Source organism: Callospermophilus lateralis, chromosome 15 (assembly GCF_048772815.1).
Source record: "Callospermophilus lateralis isolate mCalLat2 chromosome 15, mCalLat2.hap1, whole genome shotgun sequence".
Classification (NCBI taxonomy): Eukaryota; Metazoa; Chordata; class Mammalia; order Rodentia; family Sciuridae; genus Callospermophilus; species Callospermophilus lateralis.
The window spans coordinates 63463243-63483048 of NC_135319.1; the positions used below are offsets into that span (position 1 = coordinate 63463243).

The window sequence follows — 19806 nt, forward strand, 5'->3', positions numbered from 1 at the left end:
GTTAATTACATCCTCTATGACAAGCTAGGTTATTGAAGATAATGTTAATTTTCTTCTTGAAAAGTTCTCGGGAATCTCTAAAGCAAAGAAATAAGGCTAAGGATAGGATTAATTAGGTTTCTAAAAGAGGAGTGGATTTTGAGGTAGAACACCTCACGGAGATAACTAACCTTAGAGATTACGGAAACACCTAAAACCTATTTAAAAGGCCTGATGATTCCGAGCATCCCCTAGGATGTAGCAATCTGAGGTAGGGCCCATTGGTTTCACGCTGTGAAGGGCTTCAATCGCCAGAATAAGGCGTCCGAACTTTCTTTTGCCTGCACGCGGGGCACCGAACGTTCTCAGCAGGTGAGTGGCTTAACCAGATGGGTGACCTAATGGTCAACATTAAAATTTCTCGGGCGCTCTTTACCGACCCGGATCCGCTCTCAGGCCGGTTTCGAAGAAGGTGAAGGACCGGCTCCAGGCCCAAAGCACGAGGGCGGGCCGAGCCGCCCGGGGCCGCTTTGAGCACCCGGGAGGGGGCCGCCGAGCAGCGGAGCCGCTGCGGGGCGTAGCACCTGGGCACGGCCTGGCCGCCGATTGGACGGCTGGGGGCGACCCCGCTGTATCGCGAGAAGAGATTGGCAGTGCAGGACGGCATGTGCCCCCGCGCTGGCTTTGTACGCCGAGCCGCCTGCCGGTCCTTTAACAATGGGCGGCGCGAGCGCCCCGGCGCTGGGCCCGAGCTGAGGCCGGCGCGTCGCTGCCGACTGACCGCAGCATGAGCGGGGCCGGGGTCCCCCGCACGTCGGCGGGGCTGGGGCTGTGAAGGCCGCGGTTCCGGGTAAGAGAGCCGCGGTGCGGCCGAGCAGGCCTGGGCTGGGCGCGGGCACCAGTCCCGGGGGCGAGGCGCGGATCCTGGCCGGCCCGGCCTTTTGTTCGCCATTCAGGGTCCGCGCGGTTCCTCAGATCCCGGGGAGGAGCGGGCGCCCGGCCTTTTGCGGCTGGGCCGGGGCCGGGCGTACGTTCGATCCTGGCCTCTCGGAGGGAACTTTGAGCCCCAGCGGGGCTAGGACTGGTGTCAGGTCTACCCGTACCTCGGGGCGTTTCAACCCGGGTCCGAAGGCGGGCCTCCCGCCCCGGCTCTTGCCCAGCTTGCAGCCAGGTCTGTGCGTTGGCAGCTCGGGGTCCGAGTCGATCCCCTTCTTTCCCTGAAACTAGTCGGGCAGTTCCCTAAATAAGCTAGCTCCTCCTGAGTGCATAGGACGGGTCTTAAGTGTGGGATCTGGGAACTGTGTGGGTGCGTCCCGGACTTAGGACGAGTGAGGTGAAGACGAACTGCCGCACCGGGTAGCTGAGGTCACATCCCTCAGGGAGGGGGCGCGGAGGGTCGTGAGGGAAGTTGCTGGCAGTGACCGCGTCTGGGGCGTGTCTTCCAGACTGAAGTTGCCGCGTCTGGCTAGGCGCGCCGCCGAGTCTCATGGAGCTGGAGGGGCAGTGGTGGCGAGGACAACTGGCTGCTGATATTCACCAAGCGCTTCGGTACAAGGTAACACTGGTTCTCAACCTTGCCATTCGGGATCTTGCGCCAGTTAAAATGAACCTCAAGTTCCCAGAAAGTCCAGGTCTTCCGGGCCAGAAAACCCTAGTTCGCTTATTTGCTCAAGGTTAATTAACTTATTCGTTCCGTCCCTGGGCTATATCAGAAGAACCTGCAACTTAAATGATGCGAGGGCTTAGGAAAGGAAAAGTGGATGTTCTTGTCTCCAGATGGACCATGAATTTGATCTTGTATTTCAGAATACATACACTCTTGAGTTTTTATTGGGCAAAGCAGCCTTAATTGTTCTATGGTTAGTTCTGCATGCTGCTGTTGTAGGTCTCTTTTGTACATATCTAAATTTCCCATCCTTTCATCTAACTTGCTGTGAGACATTGGGCAAGTTAGTTTTCTGGTTCTCAGTTTGCCCACATGTAAAGTGAGGAATAATCATAATAGAATGTGGGGTGGAAGGTATAACTTAGTGGTAGAGCACTTGCCTAGCTTGAGCGAGGCCCTGGGTGATCCCCATCACAATAACAACAACAGTAGAACATACCTTATTAGGTGATTTTGAAATTTAAATGTATTGTATAGGGGCTTTAGTGCTTGGCATATAGTAAGCCCAAGTAAAAACTGTTATTATTACTTGACTCTAAAGATTTGGGACTGTTCAAAAAGGCTTAATATTAAAGGTAGAAAGGCCTAATATACTTAACAGATATTGAAAAAATACACTTTTCTGGGCACAAAATCTGTGTATCACAGCTCCTCAGATGCTTATGTCTCCTTTTCTTTGCATGTTACAAAACAGATTAATAGACAGCTCTGCCTTTCTGATAACCAGAAGGTATGACTTCTGATCCAAAATGATCTCTAGTTTAACTCACTTTCACTTTGGATAGAGAGAACCAAAGTGAGAAGCAAAACAGCCTGCTCTTTAATAAAGGGGATTCTGATCATTGGACTTGAGAGATTCTGGGATGATAACAAACTTTTATCTTAAGTCCCTGTCGACACTAAGTAGATTGGAAAAAAAAATCGAATTGACTTAAATTCTTAGAATTTTATATATTTTTAAAGCTGTAGGTTTCTAAATGCTGTTTACTACTTCTGACGTTCAGTCTTTTACCCTGAATACAACTCAGCCCCCTAAGAGAGCATTTTTACTGCATAAAAGTTCCAACTATGGAATGGTTCTCTGGAGTGTTAAGAAGAGTTGCAGGTTTTCTTCTTTGAAAATTGTCTGGATACGCTTTTAATTTTTTTTTCCTTTTGGCAGATGTCATCTTTTAGTTGGAAATGTGCTTTTCTAAGGGTTAGATTTTTAATCCCTCTTGTATGTGGTGAAATTAATCATTTGTAAATGATACATTTTTTTAATTGACCAAAACTTTTAAGATTTTTCTTGGTGATCCCTCATGGTTTTCAATTCTTGTATTTTATGTGTAGGTAATTTTAATCATGAGTAAATATCTGAGTTGGTTTTGTCAGTTGAATTTAGAAGTAGTTTTTTTTTTTTTTTTTAATCTGAGTTTGTTGAATGCTCCTGTGCATTAGTCTCTGAAGGAGCCAAAGAATAAGACAGCCCTGCACTCAAGTTGCTAATGAACTGTCATAGGACAAGATAGCACAGAGTCTGAAGGAATACCACTGAAGGTGTCTTGGGCCATCTGTGGCACACTATCCTGGGTTGAAGTCAAGGAAGTTAAAATGAATTTTTATTATAGAAAAGCAGGTTACGGGCTGGGGTTGTGGCTCAGTGGTAGAGTGCTTGCCTAGCTTATGTGAGGCACTGGGTTCAATTCTCAGCACTGCATATAAATAAATGAATAAAAAAAAAAGACAAGTTAAATTCAGGCTGTTAGTTGATGATTTACTTAGATAGTCATCTGCTTATTGTATTGAACATGCTGAGTACTTAGTATTATCAGGTGCCATACCAGTTGGAGCAGTAACTGAGAGACACAAACATCCCACCTTCATAGAATCCAATCTTTTTTCATGTGTCAGAACATCCAAATTTAGGTCTTTCTTTGGGGTGTTGCCAAGATGTTCTGTGTTTAGACCCAAGGTTTGTAGAGAAATAATCAATGTGACCAGCATTATTTCTTCTAGGGAAGAGTGAAATACAGTGACTAGAAATCCTCTTCAACCCTAAATGCCAACTACACAGTTTTTATAAAACACAATTTACTACTCAAAAAAACCTACAAATCAACATGTCTCCTCAGATGCTTATGTCTCCTTTTCTTCTCCTTGCTGCATTTAGTGTCATAGTTGTTTGGGAAAGAATTTTTAGAAGACTTAATGACAGTTCTCAAATTGTAGCTTTGTGAGAAACATTTAGAAAATATTTACCCCATAGAATTGTAGTTAAAATTATGAGTATTCTTTTAAGCCTGTATTTCCTTCCTGTATGGGAAGGGAATGGCATTTGAGAAGCAAGAATAAGACTGTTCAATTCTGAGGGATTGGGAATAGACAGCAGGGGAAACCTGTAAATTGAGAAAAACATAGTCATTTTCTTATGTTTACATAACTGCAGTACCTAGACAAGAACAGACTCTTGTTGGTTATGTGATAAGCACTTCTGCTTTACCATTTAAAAAAACCTAAAAGAGAATATATTGGACACATTATTTAAAATTGTCTATTGATGGCCCTTAGTTTTCCTTCCTTCCTCCTCCCTCTCTCCCTCAGTGCTAGGGATCCAACCCAAGTCCTTATGTGTGTTTGGCAGACACTCTGCCCCTGAGCTACATCCAGAGCCCCTCCTGACTTTTTTTTTTTTTTTTTTTTTAATTTGTAAGGTTAACATTGCTAATAATAAACCCCTCTAGCATTTTAAAGGTGTGTTTCCTAGTATGTCTCTTCCAGAAAACCTACCCTGGCTTTATTTTTTCCCAGTTCCTCACTCTTGAGCTGAGTTAGCCTTTCTCAGTGTACTCATAATACCTTGTGATTATAATATTGTGTTATAATGATCTCTGTATTTTGATTCACCTGCTAGAGAGAGGCTTGAGACTGTTTTTCCAGCTTTTCTCCTGGGGTTAGCACAGTGCCTGCTACAAGGGAGATGCTCAATATATGTCACATGACATGATGGCAGCAAAGAAAGGTAAAGTTACAACTCATTTACACCATTCTAAAAATCTATAGAAATAGTGAAGGAGAAAGGAAGAATCCTAGGAGCTATATGAGAAACCAGCATGTTCCTTTTATTGAGAGAAAAATTATTTTCTCAGTAGTGTTTGTTTATGCTATTATTATTATTATTATTTCTATTATATATTTGTGTATGTGTGGTACTGGGATTGAACCCAGGGCATTTTACCACTGTGCTAAACCCCACAGTCCCTTTTTGATTTTTATTTTGAGATGGGATCTTGCAAAGTTTCTCAGTCTGGCCTTGAACTTGCAATCCTCCTGCCTTAGCCTCCTTAGTCATGGGATTATAGGTGTGTGCCATCACACCCAGCTTGTGTTGCCTTGATCCTCTTAAGGTTCTTTTTCCTTGAAGATACCTAGTAAATCAGTATATCTGAAAATATAATAATATTTTGTTGTTCCTACAGAGGTCATAATATATATTCATTATTCTGTACCTTCCTGCCATACCACCCCCAATTTATGAGCTTTTTCCACATCAACCTATCTAGGTCTATTGACCTTTATTTTAAATGCTACATTACATCAACATCCCATAGTTTATTTAACTAGATCCCTATTAATAGACATCACACTTTTTTAAAAAAATTAAGCTTTATATTTTGAGATTATTGTAGAATCCTATGCAGTTATAGTACAGAGAGATCCCCTATAACCTTTACCTAGTTTCCTCCAGTGGTAACTTCTTGAAAAACTATAATCCTCTATCACAACCAGGGTAATTACATTGACATAGCCAAGATGTAGAATATTTTCCATCATCACAAGGGTGTGTCTTATGTTACCCTTTTATAAAAAGCATACCCTCCCCCTCTTTTTAAAAAGAGTTTTTTAAAAAAGAATTTTTTAACTTTATTTTATTTATTTATGTGGTGCTGAAGCTCGAACCCAGTGCCTCACGTGTGCCAGGCAAGTGTTCTACTGCTGGCCCTAAACCCCAGCCCCTCATGCCCTCTCTTAACCCCTGACAACCACCAATCTGTTCTTTCTATAGTTTTGTCATTTCAAGAATGTTATATAAATAGGGTTATAAAATATGTGACCTTTCAGGATTAACTTTTTAAACTCAGCATAATTTTCTGGAGATCCATTGTGGTTGTTGGGCATCAAGCTTTTTTTGCTATTAGAAACAGCTACAAAAGGATTCCTTTTTATATATGATATATTCCTGGGATTAGAGTTTTTAGGTTAAAAAGCATTTGTACTTTTAAAAAAATCATCTATTACAAATTACTCTCCAATAGTTGTCAATCTGATCAATAGTATATGAGAGCTACTATTTCTCTCTCAATAGCATAAACAAAAATTGATAAAACCTGATCTAGTAAGTAAACAATTACATAATGCTTTAAATTTGAATAAGATCTGACATCTTTTTATATATTTTTGGTCCTGTTGTATTTTTCCTATGATCTTGGTTCATATGTTGTCTTTTTCTTACTGATTTACTTGTAAGAGTTCTCTAAACAGTAAGAAATTAGTTCTTCATCATATTTAACAGAAATATTTATTAAATATATCTATTCTCCCCTTATTTGAAATGCCATTATTTTCATATATCTTATCCTGTCCAAGAACATCTTTCCATGTAAGTCCTCCACACCTATCAATTTTTTTATCTTTTTTTTTTTTTTTTTTTCATATTACAGATTGAACCCATGGCTGTTTACCACTGAGCTACATCCCCAGTCATTTTTATCTTTTATTTTGAGACAGGGTCTTGCTAAGTTGCCCAGGCTGGCCTTGAACTTGTGATCCTTGTGCCTCAGCGTTCTGAGTCACTGGAATTACAGATATGCGCCACCTCACCCAGCCAAATTTATCTTCATACAGTGTTGGCATATGTAAATCTATTCTTGGTCTTTATTTTTATAGATACTCCTGTGAAATATTGTATTAGATTGTATAGAAAAACTATTTTAATATTAATTTTATAATCAACCATCCTACTGAAATCTTACTGTTTCTCTTTATTTTTTCTGTTGATTTTCTTGAGTTTTCTGGACACAAATTCTGCCATCTAAAAAGTAACAATTTGTTTCATGAGAATAATTTATGATTCTTCCTTTCCAATAAGTATACCTTCACTTTTTTCTATCTGAATTGGTTAGGTAATGTTTCAATCATAGGCACTAGCCTGATAATCCTTCTATTGTTTCACCTGCAAGTGAGATGCAGGCTCTTATATGCAATACCTTTTTACCTCCATCCAATCCATTCCTTCATTAAAGATATGTATGAATATTTGTTCTGTTTCTCCCAGGGTCACTTTTATTTCAGATGCTGTTGTGGTATCTGTCAAGATGATTGTGCATATTTGTGTATGAATTTTTTTGTGAATTACAGTTCCTAATACCAAACAGTCCTTGTATTCATGAGAAGTATTACAGCTGATTATGATGATGCATTTTTGATATAATCTAATATTTTCTAAGATTAGATTAGTATGTAACTTCCCTGTTTTCATGTATTGTTAAATGTACATGTGATAAAATTTGCCATGTTAACCATTTTTAAGTGACAGTTCAATAACATTAGGTACATTTACATTGTTTTGTTTCTATCACCACTGTCCCCTCTAGAACTTTTTCATCTTCGTAAACTGAAACTCCATACTTAGTAATTTCCCAATCTTCCACCCTTACCCTTCTACCCCTGGTTACCACTATTCTGCTTTGTCCCTACAAATTTGAATATTCTAAGTACTTCACGTAAGTTCAACCGTAAAATAATTATTCTTTATAATCCAACAGCATACTGTCTTCTCTGTAGCATTTATCAGAATTTCTTTTTTAATACTGAATAATGTTTCATTGTGAATGCCACATTTTATGTATCCATCAGTCAGTAGGCATTTGGGTTGTTTGTTTTCATGTTTTGGTGGTGACATGAATGTGGGTGTACAAATATCTGTTCAAATCCCTTCTTGCTGTTCTTTTGGATATACCTAAAAGTGCAATTGATGGATCATTTGGTGATTATTTAAATTTTTTGACGAACTGCCACCATTATCCATGATAATATGGATGTGAACTATACCATTTGACATCCTACTAGTATTGTACAAGAGTTCCAGTTTCTCCACATCCTCGTTAACACTTATTTCTATTTTTCTTCCTTTTTTTAATAGTTTTGATTTGCATTTCCTTAGTGATTAGTGATGCTGAGCATCGTTTCATATGCTTCTTGGCCATTTATTTATGTTCTTTGGAGAAATGTCTATGCAAGTCCTTTGCCCATTTTTAAAGTGGGTTAGTTTTTTATGGTTGAATTGTAATAGTTCTTTGGATATTAATCTTGTCAGATATATAATTTGTAAACATTTTCTCCTATTCTGTTGGTTGCCCTTTCACTCTGGGGACTGGACATTTTTCTTTTTGCCTGTGCTTTTGGTATCATATCCATGTTACTTCCTGCTATTGTAGTACCTGTTAGTTAAGTGTCAGTTTTATACTTATTCATAAAATGAATTTAGAAATTTTCCACTTTTCTCTATGCTCCTGAAATATTTTACTAGTATATATTTTCCAGTTTTTGAAAAACTAGTTGGTATAATATTTAAGATTAAAAACTGATGATGGGAAAAATTTAGGTATATAAAGGGCAAAAGAAAGATTAGGCAAAAGAAGATCATAAAACTGCTGAAAAGGACATGAGATTAGAAAATACTAAGGATGAGTACTGGTCTCTAGATCTCTGCAAGTATAACATAATTTATGCAGCATACCAGGAACATATCTACCTTCTTAAGAAAAGTTTTGAGATTCCTCAGGGGTGTGTGTGTGTGTGTGTGTTATGGTTAGATTTTTGGCAAGGACACATTTTTTTGAAAACACATGATAGTGAAAATACAATTCTCTTTTTAAAGATCTTTGTAGAATGCATCCATTCCATAAAGCAAGAAACACTTAAAATTGGTCGCGTCAGAGGTCGTTAAGAATAAATAGAAAACTTTGATTTTAACCAGATTAATTTTTAAATGCCATTTATTATCCTCCCTTTTTTCATTTCTGTGTTCCTCTTAGGAAAAGTGTGTTTTGGATATACTTGTAACACTAATATATTGGAAAGACTATGTGGGGGTATTTCTACAGATTATGTCAGACTAAGTGTTGTTCTTCTTGCTTTAGGAGCTGAAGTTGCCCTCCTACAAAGGCCAGTCCCCTCAACTAAGTCTCAGAAGGTATTTTGCTGATTTGATTGCCATTGTGAGCAATCGCTTCACACTCTGCCCTTCTGCCCGACATCTTGCTGTCTATTTGCTGGACCTGTTTATGGATCGCTATGACATCTCTATCCAGCAGCTGCATTTAGTTGCGCTTTCCTGTCTGCTTCTAGCAAGTAAGTAGGAATGTGATTTACATGACTGGAAATCTCCATTACTTATGTGATAAAATAGACTTACATAGAACTCAAATCCTATTCATTAGTACTATCAGGAAGTTTATGATGAAAGTGCTTTTTTAGCAGAATGATTGTTAACCAGACATGAAAAAATGGTTCTGGAGTATTTGAAAAATATATGCCTAAGCCCAACATGTTGAAGATTCTGATATAAATGCAAATTCTAGACCACCACAGATCTATTGAGTCAACATTTACCTAGTGGGACCTGGATAATTTTAAAAAGTTACAAAGATAATTCTGTTGTGCTTTTCCAATTGAGAATCATTATTTAAAATCAGTGATTCACAACCAGGAACAACTCTGACCCGCAGGAGATGCTCATCAACATGTGAAAGCATTTAGTGCACAGAAATTTGGTATGCTGCTAAACATTCTATAATGCACTGGACAGTTCCCCAGAATAAAGAATTCTTTGGCTCCAAACATTAATGAAGCTAAAGTTGAGATACTTGTTAAAGTACCATGCTCTTAGATTGTTAGAATGCTTTCTACTACTATATAACAAATTGGCTTAGTGAACTGAACATTTGTGTAGCTACTACAGATGGAAGAATCTTTCTTGTGCATCAGGCCAACTAATCTTTTAAACCCAATTTTACAGAAGGTACCACTAGACCTTTTCCCACCTCTTTCTCTTAATATCTAATTGTAACTCATTTCATTGCTTGCTAGTACTCTCAGTGAAGAGAAAGGGCAAATAAAGGAATTGAGTTTTTTTCTTTTTTCAGTAATGAGAATGTCTTTATTGAAGTCAAAGTGATGTATACTTTTTATATTATCCATGTTACTATAATAGAAAGTTAAGCCCTGTAATATGTACATATATCATCAGTCTTCACCTCTAATCACCACTGAAGGGTTAAGATCCAATATGGCTGCTATCCACAAAACATTCCCCCTATGCCAGTGGCACTGAAGTTCTTTCTGAAACACCTTTGTGTTTTGGCTGCTAATAGAACCAAATGTAGTCCCCTGTGGTTTGATTTCTGGTACTAATCTTTTCTCAGATTTTATTTTCCTATCTTTATTCTTCCTGTGATTTGATGACCTCATCTACTTACTTTGTCCCCTTGAATATCTTTTTGTATGTTATTTCAGATCTCTTGTTAGGACAAGAATGAATGTAAAGTCATTATCATGTAAAGCCATGACTTCCCACTATTTGTGGTTTAAGGTAGAAACTGCTTACTATAGCATTTAAAATCTTTCATCTGGATCTTGTTACCCAGTCTCCTTATTCAAATTTCTTCCCAGATACCTTGAGCCAGATTCTTAGCAGAATACTATCTACTTCCTGAATAACTGCATTTCCCCTTTAATCTGTCTTCCTCCTAAGACCCAGACACATCTCACATCTCTTCCCCACCCAGAAGCCAGAGAGGTACTCTTTGCACATTTATAATTAACCTTTAACTTTTTTTTTTAATATTTATTTTTTAGTTGTAGGTGGACAAATATCTTTATTTCATTTTTTTAACCATACGGTTTATTTTTATTAGTCATACATGACAGCAGAATGTATTTTGACGTATAGTACATACATGGAATGTATATACATCAATCATATTGTCTATTCTGCTGCCCTTCCTATCCCCCCTACTCCTCCCCTCCTCTCCCATCCTTTCTCTCTATCCAATCTATAAAGGTCTGAACCTTTAACTTTTAATTAAAGTTTCATGCCCATAAGTAATCACATGTACAATGCTGTATGTTTCATCACTGACTGTGAAGCCCTTTGGGGTTTAAAACTTGGGATCATTAATAAAAATTTTTTGCTTGCTGTAGCTGACACTGTCATTTTGCCACTACAAAATCACACTTGCTCTGCCTGTAGTGCTTAAAAGAATGGTGTAGGTCAAGTGGGAAGCTCATCTTTGTGGATTATGAAATTAATAAATGATGCATGGTCAGTTCATAGACTGACTTATGTGACTAAATTAATTTTCAGTGTCTGATATGTTTTAAATTTGTAGAATTCATTCTTAGTGTTATATTCTCATACTCTGCCTTCTTACATTTGATGTCAATGGCAGCTCTCCTGTTAGTTACCATAAACATTATTCAGATAACTGCTATCTTCCTCATAGAAGGACTGAACTCTATTATGATCCTCCCCCAACTTTTCCCTGCTTTGGGTTGGGCATCCTGGAGTATGAAAGTAACTAAAAGGACCTGGTGAAATTTATTTCAGTTGTGGAATAGGTTGAAAGACAGCAGCTTATAAAATTCCAGGAGCTTAAGTTGCCAATTCCTTGTTGTAAAAAATTAATGAGTTTATTATTAGAGAAAGGAAGAAGGATCTACACATTATTTCTGATTGCCTTGTTTTAGAGCAGGGACTATAATGATGGATTTTTCTGGATTTGAATCACCCACAATATGAATTTCAACAACCTTGCATCTCAGATTATTTCTCTATTAAGATGAAAATACAGATCCCTTGCCTTACAAAGTTTTGAGGATAAGGTGGGTTTTAACATAAGAAAATGCAACATAAAGGGTTTGACATTGTAATTATTCCCTAAGAGTCCTGGTTTATCCTAAAATAGACCCTGGTTTATACAGGGAAATTCTCATATCCTGTTTTTATCACATGTAGCATGGCTTCCGTTGGTGTCTGTGGCCAGCATGAAACATATGAAGAGCTTGGAATCAGTCTTGAAGATGGGGTGTCTGATAATTTGCTTAAGGTCTTATGAAACTAACAAATGATCTTGGAATCAAGATGAAGTGAAAGTGAAATTATAGACTTTTAGTAGTAACAATTGTAGCAAGTGCTTGTTTCTCCTTGACACCAGTAGTGGGTTAGCAAAGTTTTTTTTTCTTTTTATAACTTCCTCTTAGGGCAAAAATATTTCACAGTTGATCTGATTTATATCTCAAATTTCTAATGAGCTTAGAATTTTTTTCTATGAATTACCTTTTTCTGTTCTTTATCAATTTTTCTATTAGATTGATGGCCTTACAAATTTGTGAGTATTCTTAGTATGTATTAAGGATGACTTTCCTACTAAATAATTAAAAAAATAGAAAGTGGTTTGGCAGAGCTCAGAATTTCCCCAGATCCATTCCCAATTCAGTGTACAACTCTTCTCTAACACATATCTGTCATTCACTGCTGTCTTTGAAAATGTTGCTTTCCATGACTGACTTGCACATTTCCTCTAAAGGAAAGACAACTTGGTGTTTTGTTTTCTGTGGCCTCTTAATTCTTTATTTTCTGGGAAACTGATATGAATTTCCTGTGCCCTTATATCCTGTTTGGGGCCTTTATCAATATAATCACATGGCTTCTGGTATTTCCTTTCAATTGAAGAAACTGATCTTTTTGATGTGTATGTGTGTGTAGCATTATGGATAGATAAATAGATTTAAAGTACACACACATAGCATCAGCATAATAAAAACTATAGATATGAAAGCAGTTACTCATTGATGTTATCACACTCTTTGAATTTAATGTCCACAGAGCTGAGCACTTATATCACTATACATAATTAAAAAGTTCCAAAACTCTTTAACCTGAATTAGAATTCTAAATGTGGCTATATATGCAATATGCAAGTTATTTTTAACTTTGCAAATCAGTATGCAAAGCCTTTTACATTTATAATCATTGAATACTTACTCTATACATGTAAATATAGAAATCTGTCATTCTAGTAGTTGTCTCTATAAAATCTGGTACAGTACTTTGGTTCAGATTTGGGAATTCAAACATAAATCTTCCTGTTGGCTTCCTTTTTTTGTTTAAATCAGTTTATTTGACCCTAAATGAATTGGCCCACCTCACTATCTGGTTTCTTGAGATGTGAAATCGATCATATGCAATTTTATTTCTTTATTTATTTGGCTTGCTTTATTTTGGCTTGCTTTATTTTGCTTTGCTTTGCTTTGCTTTGCTTTGCTTTGCTTTGCTTTGCTTTGCTTTGCATTGCTTTGCTTTGCTTTGCTTTGCTTTGCTTTGCTTTGCTTTGCTAGGGACCAAACCCAGGGCTTATGGTAGGCAAGCACTTTACCACTGATCTACACTCCCAGCTGCAATTTTATTTTTGCTGGTGTAAGTTTCAAAGAGATAATATGAAACATCCTTGATCTGTGAATTATGGTATATTAATTTCTTCAAAGGAACTCCAAACATGATATAAATAAACTCATTAATTTTTTACAATGTTCCTTTGAAGTATACTGCCAGTGTGGCTGCTGCTACACAAATGGCAGGGTGCTTTGAAAGCTTTAATGATTCATCCTGAGGGCTTGAATCAAATTCCTAGGTCGTCATTCTTCTGAAGAATTTCACTTTAAAAACACTGAGAACAGTCTGTCTTCTTCCTTCACTTTATTCAGTGGATGGTGGATAACTATATTAAAAAAACACTAAGATGTTTTCAATTATACAAAGTGTATACTAAACTTGCAGAAGTCTTCTTTATGTGATTTGAACTAGAAAGAGCTATCTAGATTTTAAAGTCTGAATTATGTAAGTTATAGATCAACTCCTATCTTCAGCTTTATTTAGTTAAAGAGCAATTTAACTTTCTTGAGCAGGAAGAGATAACATCTCTCCTCCTTTGGGCTTAGGTTTTTCTCAAGATGGGCACTTAGAATCTCCTGCATCAGAGGCAGAACTTAAACCCAGTTCTGCTGCCTAAGCAAAGATCAAAGGCATGTAGCAGCAGTTTTTCCTCAGCACTGAATAGGTCATCATGAGTGAATTTTTGCTGGCTACCATACAGTTGCCTATACTTTGAGCATCTGCACTGAGTGGCCTCTACCATTTGTTGTTGCAGCTTTAATGTGTGGTACAAACCTATCCCTCTAGATAGGGATAGGTTTCCATGTCAACTTTGACATGGAAACTTCTAGTTTCTCTCACTTTGGCAATTTTTCTGGCTCTTTTCCAAAAGTGTTTTTAAATGCATAAAATAAAATTATAAGATTTCCAAGGAAACCACATATATTGAAATTGTTATCAAAATATTGAAATGTCAAAATATTTTTTAAACATTAATGTAAAATAGAACACAATAATGGGAGTTAGAAGGCTTTAGTTATTTCTGTTTTATGAACTACCAAGGAATAAGACCCAAAGAGACTTGAAAATAATGCTGGTTCTATTGCTGCATCTGAAAAATCTTAATAGTGATAGTTCATGACTATTCTCCAGCCATAAGTTCTAGAAATACCTAAAATGCATGCTTTATGTATAGGAAAATGCTTATTTGGAAATAGTGTGAGGTGATACATACAGATAATAATCAGTAGAAATGTGTTTCTTGGGCTGGAGAGGGAATCTTATTCCTCAATTGTTCATTGTGGAAACCTTATAGATGAATATTTCCTGAAAAAATAATGCCTTTGAATAATGAAATCCAACTATCATGTTGTCTTCTATTCTGCTTTGAGTAAGGGGATTTGAAAGAGGATAAAAAGTATCTTCTCCTTTCCCCCTCCTTTTAAAATAGACTTAGCTAGATTTTTGCCTAGAATTCAGAAGAGGAGAGATGGTATTTTTTTGTGGTGTGATAATGCTTGCTAGACATTCACCCAACCCTACCTCCCCATCTCTTATCTCTTTCTGGAATTGAGATTATGCTGAAAATATGCCAAAATGAGACACTTGAGCTTAAAAAGCTCTGACATTGTCCTTTAAACTCTACTCTGCTTCTACCTTAAAATAATTTTCTTTCAGCAACCATCACCTGCCCACAAGAAGGAAACTTTCTGAAAAGAATCAGCTTGTGAGATTTGAGTTATTTTTCTCATTGGCATATATAACTATTTTCTTTTTACAAGGTAGGATACAAATGAAAGTATTCCATGCATATTTTTTTTGGAAGATAGGGAAAATGGGAGATGGTGTTACCGGGAAGGAAAGTACGTGTGCAAATACAGAACCAAAGTATTCTGGCACAGTTCTATCTCAGTAAGGTAGAGAAAAGAATGTCTTTGGATCTAAATCTTGATGGCAAGTCAGAAAATCCATTTAACTGAATAGACATATAATGATCTCTTACCTAATACTTTTTCCAACCTTTCCCCTTTTCTTAAAAGGTAAATTTGAAGAAAAAGAAGATAGTGTGCCTAAGCTGGAGCAGCTCAACAGCCTGGGTTGTATGACTAATATGAATCTAGTATTAACAAAACAAAATTTGCTACATATGGAACTATTATTATTAGAAACCTTTCAGTGGAACCTCTGCCTTCCAACAGCTGCCCACTTTATTGAGTATTATCTCTCAGAAGCAGTACATGAAACAGATCTTCATGATGGCTGGCCAATGATTTGCTTGGAAAAAACTAAACTCTACATGGCCAAATATGCAGATTACTTCCTGGAAGTATCTCTGCAAGGTGAGTTGTTATGGCTGCCAGTAAGTAACTTGTGGGCTTATAACTTGGTATTCTGTTGCTTAAGTTCATTTTTGGTGTCTCCACAGATTATGCCTTTCTAAATTATGCACCTTCTTTAGTAGCTGCTGCATGTGTGGCTTCTTCGAGGATTATACTTCGTCTTTCTCCAACGTGGCCTACAAGACTACATCGTCTTACTGCTTACTCCTGGGATTTCTTAGTGCAGTGTATTGAACGACTGTTGATGTAAGCCTTTTTAGTCTTGTGTTCATAGTTTCTCATTAACGTTTTTATTCATGTGTAAGGTGCCCCCAAAAAAAGTTCTCAAAGGCACAGAGCTCTTAGGAGACTTGCTCTTGACAGCTGCTTGCTCCCATGAGAACAAGCCTCTGTATGAGCAGGACTCTGTAGAAGGGGAGCTCCTTTTGGCTTCTAGTAAGTTAGAAGTTACCCTTGCTACTGTGGTTCTAGGTACATGATAGGGAAAGGAGCTGCTCTTGAATGTCTATAGGCCATAACTTTGAGATCAGTCCAAGTAAATCTCACCCCATTCTTATTTCCACTTCAAATTTTGGGGCTCACAAGAGTGTTACTAAAGTCACAGTCAAAATTAAGTGCTTATTTTGGACACACCTCCCAAGTTGGAAATAGCCTTAGGAGGGTACAGGGAAGATCTTGCTGTTGGGAATTATGGTGCAATGACTGCTGCCTGTGTAGTGGTGGCATTTGATGGAGTGAGCTGTTGAGGAGGTAAAGGTGGGAGTTCCCTACAGATTCTTCTCAAGTAATGTTATTGTTTCCTTTTTCCTCCATGTTTCAGTGCTCATGATAATGATGTAAAAGAAGCAAACAAACAGAGAGGACAGGCAGGCCCTCAGTCAGCACAACTAGGTGTGTTCCAGACAGCCTCCCAGCCCTCACGGCCGGTCCATTTTCAGCAACCTCAGTATCTCCCTCAGACTCAGCAGACCTCACTGCAGTATCGCCATCCTGTATCAGAACAACCAAGCTGTCAGCAGATTGTATCTACCACACACACCTCGTCTTACACACTACAGACATGTCCTGCTGGCTTCCAAACCAGTGTTCAGGGCCTTGGGCACATACAGACTGGTGTTGGGATGTCCCTAGCAATACCAGTAGAAGTTAAACCCTGTCTGAGTGTTTCTTATAACCGGAGTTACCAGATAAATGAACATTATCCTTGTATTACCCCGTGCTTTGAAAGGTGATTGTGTGCAAAGGCAGTAACCAACCCAGACTGTCTTGTGACTTGAAGCTCTGGGACAAACTTTGTAAACTTCTCTTCAGAAGGAAAGGGATCTACCAGAAGACTGAATATCCCTTTCAGTGCACCATTAATATCTAGGAGGACTAAGCAAACACTTAATAGTGTGTCTCAAATCCTGTTACAAAATCCTGTGTGACAGATATGTTCAGGCCTGGCTGATGGTCCAAATATTTCAAATATTTTCAATACAACAACAAATTTGGACAGACTCCAATTTGCCATTTTGAGGTTTGACCTGTGGTAGGCTCTGGGCCTTATGTTGGCTTATATGTCAAAGACTATAATGATTATCTGTGGACTTGCCAAACCGTCTTCTATGAAGGAAAGTTACAGTATTAATTTTTGAAGAGATCTTTTGTTTATTCTGCAGTTTTGAATTGTTTTGTTTTGTTCTGTTTTTTTACCTACAGATTAATTTCTGACTAAGGTTAAACTCATGAATTGATATGCTATACCAATCTGTGCAGTAAAAACTTTTTTCAGATGATTCTGTATAACTTTCTATCATAAATAATATAGGTATCTGAATTTATGTACTAAATTTAGGGGTGGAGTAGATCCCATGTCTTGAAATCATGGTCATAACTTTTGTTTGATTGCTTGCTTGTTTGTTTTTTCCCCTAAGTGATCAGCCTCAACTCTTTAGAATTAAAACACATTAACTCAGGGAATTTGTACTACTTGGAAACATTTAACTGTAATGCAACATGCTTTGGGAATGTTATAGTATGAACTACCTTTATAACATAGGTTAAATACTCCTATGCTAAAATGTGTTTTCCAATGAGAACTTAATATTGTAGCACAGAATGAATGAAGTGGTGGTTCCTATGATTCATAATATGTATACAGGTTTTGCATTTCTCAGTGCAATCAATGATTTATATTCAGATTTGAGAATACTCTTAAAGAAAAAGGTTTTTTTCAAAGGAAGACATAACTGTAAAATATCAGTACTAGAATAAAGTCCCGTAGATTTATTTTGGAGAGGGGAGTGGCCAGGGTAGTACTCAGGTTGTGCTAGTGCAGCACTTTGTTATGTGGAAGACAGGTTTTATAAGCAACCATGGAATCCAGCTAGTTGGTCTAAACAGGCAAGAGTACTGATTTCTAAATTTCAGTAGCTGCTTTCATTAGGTTGGGCCCACAACTGCCCTGGCATATTTCACTGTACTCATGATGAGTGAAAACACAATAATAGTCATGTTAGCAAGGGCAACTTGGGAGAAAATGTTTTGGGGGAATAAACTTAAAAAGTAAAAAATAATAATAATGAATAACTGTATACATTACTCTCTTGTTAGTGGGAGAAGAGAGATTTGGTGGAGGGATGCTTTCTGGTTTAAAAATTATTAAGATGTGTCTATTTGTGTTTTTTTAAGGATAGCACTTGAATAGAGGGGCATCTGCATGGCAGATATGCAACCGCCACAATGTGCATTGAAGACAAACATAATGATGTTGTGGGTATGCAGCAGGAGTCTCAGTAATCAAGCCAATGGCCTTTGTGAGGAAGGGAAGGGGCTCAACACAGCAAAGGACTGATCCAAATGGCTCCAGTGGTTGAGTGTGGGTGGGTGGCTTCTGCCAGCATGAATTCTTACAGAAATGTCCTTTCCTTAAAAGGAAAATAACTTTTATATAATTTAGAATACAGAGGGCATGATGTGCATTTATTAGTCTGGTAAATTTAAAAAACCACTCAGGTAAGAACACTCGCTCATGGCAGTTTTCAAGTGTGGAAATTGCTTTCTGAAAGTATCATCATTTTTCCTCTAAAAAGGCTGCTAATTGGAGCAGGTTTAGTAGTTCTTACCGTAAGAAAACTTGAATCATTGGGGGGAAAATATGTTCAAAAGATACTATATCTTTCACATTCACAAACTCAGCAACCTGGAGTCCAATTTTCAGTATTTTAACTACCTCAGTAATGCTATGAATGTAAGATATTGGGATAGAAATCCTAACTTGAAACAACAACCAGTGCCTGTGGTGATTTAATGTCTTGTCAAATGCTTTTATTGATTGGTTTGTATGTCATTCTTGTTATAGAAGAATATGCCTTTTTTAAAAGCTTATTAACACTTTTCCCAATTTATATTTAAAAAAGCTAAAGAACACTGGATTAATTGGGGAGGGGTAGAATAAAATAATTGATTACTATTGCTGCATACCCAGGGTGGGGTGGGGTGGTTGGAGAACCAGGAGTGTTTTTAAAACATTAGGTTTCAATATAAATACAACTCACAACTGTTAGCTTTGGGAGGGGGTTGGGTGGGGGAGTTGTGTGGGTTTTGTTTTGTTTAATTTATTGATTAGTCTTTAAAGCTGTTTGTTATTTTGGTTTTTTGTTTTTGTTTCTTGAGATTACTGGACCATCATTAAATGTGTACTGTGAAGAGATTAATATGTATCAAGGGCTTTACCAAAGTCCACTAAATAAACACTACTCAAGTACAGACTGCAAACCAAAATGTATCTGTGTTATGATATTAATTGCAAATAGCGAGCATGGTGCTAAAGTCTACACCAGTGGAATTAGATGAGTGCTATGCACTTAATTTTAAAATAAAACTAGTTTTCATTAAAATGGTCTTGGTGTTTTTGTTTTAAATACAGACTAGTAATTTACAGTTTCATTGAGCCATGTCTTTGTACAAGTCAGACTTAGAATCACGATTTACTAAGTCATCCAGATGTAGGATATAGCCACAGTGGTGGGAAAAATTGATCCATCATGTATTCCATCCTGAGCATTTTATTTGACACCACTGTTGCCTTTTGATCTTAAAATTAGCACTGCAGATTCTAATTTGTTACAGAATGATACAAGTTTCAGAATACTCTTAAGAAAAATATGGACCCAAATGATCAAGGATGTGAGAGGCAACAGAATTAACTAAGTAGTGGTCTGTTTATCTGGGTGTAAATATTTTCTACTTAATCTAACTTAAACCTTAGTAGATGTAAATTATTTTTAAAGAGTAAAATCTAACAGGTTTGAACAAATGGATTAGGGATTTATACCCCTAAACATTTTTAAAATAAGTCCTGTAAG

The 19806-nt window shown here is 37.4% G+C and overlaps 1 protein-coding gene across 1 annotated transcript; it reads left to right on the forward strand.

The window, feature by feature from the left end:
• The first annotated feature begins 695 nt into the window (after positions 1 to 695).
• On the forward strand, positions 696 to 18941 carry Ccnj (cyclin J). Its single transcript, XM_076834367.1, has 6 exons — positions 696 to 829; positions 1425 to 1534; positions 8827 to 9037; positions 15158 to 15457; positions 15544 to 15703; positions 16278 to 18941. Exons 2-6 carry the CDS (start codon positions 1466 to 1468, stop codon positions 16687 to 16689), a joined length of 1152 nt encoding a protein of 383 aa, XP_076690482.1. The 5' UTR covers positions 696 to 829; positions 1425 to 1465; the 3' UTR covers positions 16690 to 18941.
• The last annotated feature ends 865 nt before the right edge of the window (positions 18942 to 19806 follow it).